We start from the raw sequence: 9,162 nt of genomic DNA, 5'->3' as shown, positions 1-9,162 counted from the left end.
TACCCACTGTGGGTTTGTGTTGCCTTTACCGATGACTAGAAGTCTCTACTAGTAAACGTCAGCCGACTGGGTGTGCAGTGTTTTTTCCAGGGAAAGGGCTGGATGCCTGTTAACCTAGATCTCTCTCAATTTACAGTCTTTAGAGATGAGCTTGGCAGACCTTTCTTTTTGGATCAAAAGACAAACTCTATCTGAAATAAGCTCTTACTTCGTATCTTCTCAGAATAAAACTAGAAATTCCACCAAAGTGGGTAATAATTCTTATAAAAGATACTAAAGGCAATATTTGTCCTTTTCCCAACACAACTGAGGTATTTATGGATGCCAACAAGCTTTTGAGCAGACTGCAGCCAACTCAAAAGACTGTGTGTTTTGGTATTTTCTTGTTAAGTACTTCCTCAGACCGTAGCGTTTTACAGAGTGTAATACTGCCAAGGGGCCCTGTCACAGGCCCGTCACCGGCAGTGCCACAGAGCTCCATGGGGTTGCTGGAACAAGCACCCTGGGGACGCAAAAAGCAACACTTCTTCAACAGTCTCATGCAGTTTCCAGAACCTTTTGCCTCTGGGGGGGGGGGGGGGGGGGGGAGGAATAAAAAAACCAAACAACAAACTGCTACCTGTGTATGTGCAAACACTGCTGCTGCATCATTTAGCCCTCGGCTTGACTTCAGGCATACAGATAATCCCGTTAAAGCGAGGCACATACTGGAGTGCATCACTGGTTTGGGCTCTACATGTTCCTTCTCCCATCCCATCCCAGTTCTCAGGTTTTGTTTCAGCTGCTGGCATTGTTGTGCCTTTTCCTTCTGGGTGATTGCTCTCATCAGCTGTGCAGGAGGGGGCTGGGCACCACTCGCGCTTCAGGACTGCCTTCTCACATCACCTAAGACTTTCCTCTGTATCGTGTTGGGTTTTTTTCATTTGGGTTGGGTTCCACCACTCTTTGCTGCTGACACTGAAATTTTTTTCTGGTGCTCGTCAACCTTGTTCAGCAGCTGTGCAGTATAAATATCACTCCTAAAGTGGATTTGGTGGCACGTGTTACTGAAGAAGTCATGTACTGCATTGCACAGGCAGCAACTCGAGGTTCAAGACTTGAACCGAGCTGGTGGTGAGTTGCACCACGGACAGTGGCAGAAGTCAAGGGCCATGAAGAACTAAGGCCTAAACTCTGCTATGATCTCTGACCTGCTTGCCATGGGGCAGTTGCCCAGTAAAGCTGCAGACGACAGGCATCCTTCTGTGAATTTGTATGAAAATTATAGAGAAAAAACACTAGTATTCTGTGTTGAAAGGTACAGTAAAACCTGACCGCTGAAAGGTACAGTAAATCTCATGATTTATGGGGTATCTGCTGCTTGAAATGCAGATTCTCAACCAAGTGTTCAAATGCTAACGCTGCAGTGTAATGGTGAAATACTTGCGAGCAGCTATTCAGCAGAGCCAGTCAGAACTGTGCCGGGAGGTTCCCTGCCAGCTTTTACCGCTGCAGACATGGTAAGAAATGTGCCCCGTGCTAGGGGAATGTCAGCTAAAAAGTACTCAGAGGTGTGGGTGGGAAGCAGGGAGGAAGAGGGCAGTGGTTTTGCTTTTGTTCTGTTTTGTTTGCTTGCTTGCTTGCTTGTTTGTTTTTTGTGAAGTGCTCCAAACAGCAGAGAAATAAAATCTGCCGCAGCCTTTCCTTGGGGCCAGAACTGCTTACGAAGTGGAGTGCAAAAATGTCACTGTCTGTCCGCCTGAGCATCCCCTTTCCCACTGAGGGCAGCAGTTCGGCACCCGCATCGCTGCATGCCTCTGCCCTTGGAGCCAGCAGGTTTGAACCATGTAAGTAATGCCCACGGCTCTTCCTAGCCTGCGGCCTTCACCTTCGGTGTCCCACTGTATCGGAGTTAACACAAAGCCTGTTACTCTCCATCTGTTGCTGTCAACTCTTTTGGAGGACTGTGCTTATTTTCTCAATATCCCACACACAAAGGATACAAATTTCTTTATCAGTGCAAAGAGCAGAGGAGTAGGAAGTCATCCCACTTAGACAGCATATTACCTCCGTGTACCTTCGGATAGGCAATGATGATAGGACCTGCCAGTTTACAACAGCTCTTTATTTTACTCATATTATAAAACATCATCACAGGGCTTTAGTTAAACAGTGCTCACCTATTTCAAATCATGAGCTTCATTTTCCCCTTTATTAGAAATACTAACAAATTAACTTTATTTTCCATCAGCAATACCATAAAAACTTAGTCTAACTGGACATATTTTTCAGCGATCCCCTGATGCAAAAATCCTGATGAATTTGAAGATCTCTATATTGTATATACACTTAGTTTTATATATACTTATATCAAAACTCACCGTTTCTGTATATCACTCATTATCATGATCCTTCACTTAATAAATTATGTCAGCATTATGAAAATATGAACAACCATCTAGTTATTTTGCTGCTTAATAAGATATTTAATGATTGAACAAAGAACTGTAAAATTACATGAATGCAATGGAAAGTCATGTACATGTTCATCTAAGATTTCCACATGGACTTTGCTTATTCCAAAACTTCTCCCACCTTTTACAAGTCCTTCAAAAGCTTCCAGTTACCTCTTTCTTTGAACACATACACACCAAAAGTTACGATGTGTGTACGTGTATTGTACATTACATACCATATGTAATTCTACATATATTTATAAGCAAATATATGTAACAGACTCTGAATAGACATATTGTATGTAATAGAGATACAGATGTGTTGTATGCATTTAGACATACAGGTGTATGCATAAAAATAGAGAGATATATATGGTAAATTCTTCCCTCTGATATGCATATGTTGCTCTTTCTGAAACTGGGTGCTTTTCACGGAAACCTACTGCCCTCAGTGTGATCCGTTCACTTCCAAAGACAGCAGCAAACCCATCCCCAACCTGTTTGACTTCAGGGAGCTCACGCCTCCTGAACTCCAGTTCATGCTTTGAAATGGACCCATCTTGTCCTTGGGTTAAGTTTTAAATCACTAAATTAAACACAGTTGGCACTATAATGTATTTGAACAAATAACCAAGAGCACTTCAAAAATAAAAATCACACAGGGCCTGATTCTTCTCCTGCCGATGCCTGTTTTACTCCAGTGTGACCTGATTGTCTGAAGGGACTGCTGCACGCAATGAGGAACCTGTGAGTAGCGTGAGGCTGCTTGTCTTGCCTTTAGAGTGTAATTCACATAGACTTTGAGCAGGCTGAGCTGTTTATTTTGCGTTTGGATTTGTAAAGGAAAGAACAGGCCTCTTATGGAAAGATAAAAGATGGATATTCACAAGAAGTAACAGCATAGATAATACATTCTTAAGTGAAACGTGTCCACCATACAACCTTTGGGTTATGTTTTTAATTTATTAGATAAATATTTACTTACTGAACGTGTTTCTACTACTATGCACCTGATCAACCAGGACAACTTATTAAAATGTTTTAGATTAATACTCTGCATATTAAAAATACATAATAAAATTCTGAAACTAGTTGCTGCTAAAAATTAGATCTTGGATCCTGCAAAGATCTGAAGCACCTGCTTAAAAGTAGTACTTGAGTAGGTTCACTGGTAGCCTCTACTGTAAAGCGAGTACCTAAATATTTGCAGAATCAAGACCCTTTATTGTTCAAACGTTAAATTTTGGATCTCAAACCTGAGAACATGTAGTGGCTGCTACCATGAGTAATGCCCACCAAGGAGGATGTTATGTCTTGCAGCAATAGCCAGAGCAGATTCTGAGAGACTGATTTTACTCATGTACAAAAAGCGAAGGTGGGACTTGACTCTATAAACAGCAAAGATCAATGATTACCAACAAATCTTCCTGAACACACTACATTTTATTTCTCAAGAATGCCAATTTTGCATCACACATTAATAACTTAGGCATATTTTTCTCCTTAAATATATATGTTTAACATAAAAATAACAAATCTCTATTTTTAAAAATGAAAGTTTGAATAAAATATTGCTTTGGGACGGAAACTGCACACTTCAAATTTCTCCCACAGCAATGTACTGCCAGGTTGTAAACCCCAGAAAACAGGGGTCTGCGGTTGGAAATGCTGACACAGCCTCATCTTGCGCTGCTGTAGTACATCTCAGTATAGAGACAAGCAAACGCACTTTTGCACACCAGAAATCCTACAGCTCATTCCCTATGTGCTCGTTCTGCTGTAAGATGGAAAATTGATTTAAATTGCCAAAATTCAAAAAACAAAACAAAACTGAAACTTGTGCTTCTAGAATGCCCTGACCCTGTTTGCAAAGCACTTCCCCCTGTCACCCGGCTTTGGCATCGCTTTGCCTTCCTTATTGCAAGCCTGTTGACCCATTCTGTGGCTGAAGCGTTAGCGTGTATGTTGTGTAAGTGTACGTAGTAAAGAAAACTCTCATGAGAATTGGATTGCTAGATTTTCTTCATCTCTGGGTTATTATTTTTTGTAGGGTCTAGTGCTACTTTGGTTGAACCCAATGGGGAAAGTCCCACTGAAGTCAGTGATGCAGAAGGAGCTGTTAGACGTTCACAGACCTCTCCAGCCAACCTCTCTGTGATTCCCTCTCTCACAAGAGTTTTTTAAAAATGTGCCCATTATCACCAACTGCTGATGTTAATATTCACTTATCTTTTTTTTTTAATACAAACAACATTTACCACAAAAAATATGAAGGGAAAAGCCATCAACTTCTTTGCAGGTTATTACCTATCTGTATGACACAAAAGAAAAATCATTTACAGTCACAAACTGTACATAGCATTTGGTGGGGGACAGTATATTTATGGTTTAGAGTAAAAAAAGGATTGCTTCAGTGGTAATTAAAATAATTATTGGCGAGACATAAGACTTTAAAATGAAGAAAGTGTGATAATTTGGCTACAGAGACGATCATTGTAGTATGTCTAACACGGAGGTTTGGATAGTAGAAAGGTGAGTAGAGGGATCTGGGGAAGGAAAGACACCGTCATGCAGAACAGCACTAGTTCTTGCTCAGTATACTCTTCAGGCTTCTCTCCACTGCTTCGTCTAATTCTTCTTCCAGCTCTTCCTTCTTGGACATGGCCAGTTTGGACTGATAATCTTTTACTATCTGGTCTATATATGGTGCGCTCTGGGTCCCATGCAGCATCAGTGTCCACTCCTTCAGCACGCCCCGCTGTGGCAGGCTGCCGACAAACCCAATCTCTAGAGCCCAGGTGCCTCGGGGGTCTTCTCCCCAAGTGTGTGTGGTCATGAAAGGCCATTTGTCAAAACCCACCTTGGAGTCGTCATCCCTGGGGCGCCGGCTCAGTAAAATGGACTTTGTTCCCATCGGCGAGGTCATGTTGATGTTGAGGTCTCCTCGCCTGGTGGAATTCACAGTTATAACTGCTTGGACGTGTTCAAGGTATCGGACAAAGTTTTCCTTCCCCTCACAAGCATCAGTCGTAAGCGTGAGGACCAGCTTGCCACTTGGTGGTATCTTTCTGCAGGTCCAAAGACAGATAAGCAAATTAAAAGGATATACACAGCGCAACATGGCTCATGCTAAAGCTACCAGGTTTTGGTGCGTCAGAAAACCCCATGCTATTTTCCTTACTAATATATGGAAAAGTAAGGAAATAACAGTTGCAAACTCAGCCAGAAAGAGAACATTCGCTTTTTAGAAAATATTTGAAAATACGTTATGAAATGCACACCTACAGAGAGAAGCAATACAGTTAGGAAGTACATACTGCTCTTTAAGAAATATTAACGTATATTTAGTAGTGGCTTTTACTTATCGCTAGTATATTGTGTAATAAAAAAATAATAATGTGTGTATTCAGTAAAAGAATCAAGAGCGGTCAGTCATGTCTGAACAGTCACTTTAAATTTAGGAGCAAATGGCTGTCTGGAGCCAGAGGAGCCAGTTGCACGGAATTTCAGTGCAGTCACATTAAAATCTGCATCTTTGTTCTGATCTGGAAACCAGCACAAACATGGGATCCCAGTGTCAGCTCATTTGAAAAATATTTTTCCATAAAAATTGCTATCCTTGAATGGCTCCTCTATGGCAGCACACACACTGAGCAAAGACATCACACTTGTTGCCAGTGTTGCTGCACCTTGAAGTCACAAGTTTCTTGGGTGTTATAATTCAGTCCTCATGAAGGCAAATGAACCACTCACTGCAAGGACACCTGCCTCAAGCATTACCAGACAGACACGCAGCTGGAACACAGGCTCAGTCCTGCTGCACTTATCTTGCAAGAACCATGTCATCGAATGGAAACCAGATCCCCGTTATCAGCGCACGGGGCTCCTTTACTAGAGAGAGTCAGACACCCGAGGATGCAACGCCGGAGGTCAGCACGCCAGGAGAAAACCACTTCGCGCCTGGGCTGTGCGGGCACTCAGCTGCTAATGATCTTACCAGTGTCTGTCAGCGGGATGAATGAACACCACAGGGAACACCACCACGCCGGTCGGTGTTCCTGGCTCCCTGTGTGCTGGGCACCCACAGTGTGTGTTTGCTCCACCTGTGGCTGAGGAAACCCATGAGGCAGCATCATTTCCAAAGCGTGCTGGGGGACAGCACAGTGCATTCATGCCCTTCCAGCTCTCACAGAGGGGGCCGGTGGCCACTGTGTGCTGGGCAGTCCCGCCTGGAATCTCAGTGCAAGCCTAAGGGCACTGGTGCCTGGCCCGGGAGCAGTGCCCTGCCAGCAGCTGAGGCTGCCGAGCGCCTGCTAAGCCCCACAGGGTCAGGATGCAACTGGCAATTACCAGTCGCCTCATTTGGCTGGCAAAATGCACCAGAAGCATAAACAAAAGTCTCTGTCTTCACCATCAGTGTGCTGTGAGCACTGCGACGCTTTTCCCTTGTCTAAAAGAAATACTTGAAAGACAAGAATTACTGCAATCATTAAAAACGGGAAAAAGTCACAAAAGGCTTCAGTCAGCTCGTCATTACCTGTTCCAGTGGCTTCTCCCTGATCTAGGTTTTTGCAGTAAAATAACCGAGTCCCTTTTAAAGGGCACTGACCACACCGCAGTAATGAACAGCTTCTTTTCAAAAGAAATGAATACCAGCCTTTTCCCTTTGCTAATGAAATAGCATGTTCTCCAGAGACAAGTGAAAGTGTTTCATTCAAGCCTAGCTTCCAGGAATTCTCTTCTTGAGATGAGCTCCAGGTATTACAGCTTAGTACATCGCTAATTGGCTCAGGCCAATCTCAGCCCCCCTTTCGTAGAGTATTGCCTTCCTGGGAGTACTTGCAGAGTAAAATGATATTCAGGTCCAGGTGCTCAAGGCATTGAAACACTTACCTTAAACTGAAAAAACTGTGTTGTTCTGAATCTTAAGGATGTCCTGGAGCAGAAGCTGGTATAACATATATGTTCAAATATTTCAGCTATACAGTATTCAATACCCTCAAGATTTATTTGGTGTGCCAAAGCACAAGGAAAATGCACTATATGCAGTCAGAGACGAAGGCTCATAATCTCGCAATTGCCACATGCTTGTAATTTCTCTGCATGGGGAGCATCATCCCCAAAGCAATCTGAAGTCATGTTGTCTTCCAGCAAACCCAGTGGACAAAGCTGTGTCAAACAGTGCTTCATTGATAGTTGTGGTAAGTGCTTTGTATCTTCTCCAGTAAATGAGGGAGGACACCACAATGTGAGTCTTTTCTATCTATCAACACCAAACCCAAAGAAATAAGAGCAGTGTTACCACTCCATCTGCTTTGCAGACAGCCTGGCAGCTGCAGACAGCTTTTCTCTCCACCTTCTTAAGTGCTGCAGTGCAAAAGTTATCTCAGCTCTCTAAAACACACACAAGAGAAAAGGCTTGCTCTGTTTCGCCCTTTCTGGTTAATTAGGATCCAATACTCTCTGCTTTGCTAGGATAATTATTATAGTCCAGGTGAATTTCCCCAAAGAAACAAAGAGAACCAGGGGTGGTGGAAAAAGCCTGACGCAGAAGGAGCAGAAGAGGAGTTGGGTTTTTCAGACCCTCGCGGTGTGCCGCTGCCCGAGTGCTATATATATAGTATATTCATTTTTGCATGAAATGCAGTACCCAGTTAGAGACGAGCTGGGGGAGCCAGCTCTCCCTACAAGCACGCTCCTTTGGCTCAGCTAACAGACTTCGATGTTCTAAATCATCTTCTGATCTCCCTGAACCAGCCAGACTCAGACTTACCAATTTTTTTTCTTTTTCCTGACCAACAAAAATCCCTTTTCGGGGAAAGTTCCCATTGCTAACAAGTGTTTCTACATGCAGCAGAGATATGTTGCACTTCAAATACTGAGTGCTTTCAGCACCCTGTATATTCTAGGCTGTCAATCCTGTGCTGGAGTCTTTCTGCCAACTGACGATGCTGCTCTGGTACACACCTCTGTATCAAATGCCTAAATATAGATATATTATATCTATACTTATATAAACATATAGAATATATATAGAAAAAGTTGCTCCAGCAAGGCCAAACTAGAAAAATAACCCAATTATCCATGGCAGAAGTGCAGCGTCGTTTTCATTTCCAAATGATGCTGGGACTTAACTAGTTTTATTTACAGTGTAATTTGAAGTATGTAGATGTTGCAAGTCATAATGCTTATTATCTCCTGTCAGGGACATTTTCATTGGGGAATGTAAATACTACAGCAGTCCTATTAACATATAGATATGTTGTGCAATTATAGGGGGGCACCCATTCGGGCCACACACTGAGGTTACATTGCAGTAATGTTACGAGGCTTAGGTGGTGACTGACTCGGCTGAACTTCACCAATCTGTGTGCTGTAAGCACAGAGCCTGTTCTGGGTGCTGCTCTCTAACGACACAGATACAAGGCAGTGTATTTCTCAACTCGGGAGCTTGTTAGGCAACGACAGCTATAGGGAAGCTTTACTACAGTTCCAGATTCCTGGGCTGGAGGAAGCGCACCATCACTTCTGCTCTTCTATTTGTTCAACAACAGAAATGGGACAGAAAAACAAAGGCAGAGGGAAACAATACTACTGCGTAGCATCTGCCTGACTCTGGCTCAGTCTGTTACCAGAATATTTCTACCACGTTGTCTAATGCATGGAGCCAAGCCTACGGAAAGAGATTTTCTCTCTTCCTCCAGGATTTAATTCCAATAAAGGGCTG

At 43.1% G+C, this 9,162-nt stretch overlaps 1 protein-coding gene across 1 annotated transcript in view; it reads right to left on the bottom strand.

Annotated features, from left to right (window-relative positions):
• Positions 1-2,085: 2,085 nt before the first annotated feature.
• The window catches only part of PCSK2 (proprotein convertase subtilisin/kexin type 2), a 109,179-nt gene continuing 102,102 nt past the window's right edge, over positions 2,086-9,162 (bottom strand). Inside the window, exon 12 of the mRNA XM_055816508.1 lies at positions 2,086-5,503. Within this exon, the coding sequence (XP_055672483.1) occupies positions 5,017-5,503 (487 nt within the window). The 3' untranslated portion in view covers positions 2,086-5,016. The remainder of the gene's footprint in view (positions 5,504-9,162) is intronic.

The sequence above is a fragment of the Falco peregrinus genome, chromosome 11 (assembly GCF_023634155.1).
Source record: "Falco peregrinus isolate bFalPer1 chromosome 11, bFalPer1.pri, whole genome shotgun sequence".
Taxonomy (NCBI): Eukaryota; Metazoa; Chordata; class Aves; order Falconiformes; family Falconidae; genus Falco; species Falco peregrinus.
This window is presented reverse-complemented; position numbering and strand designations above follow the sequence as displayed.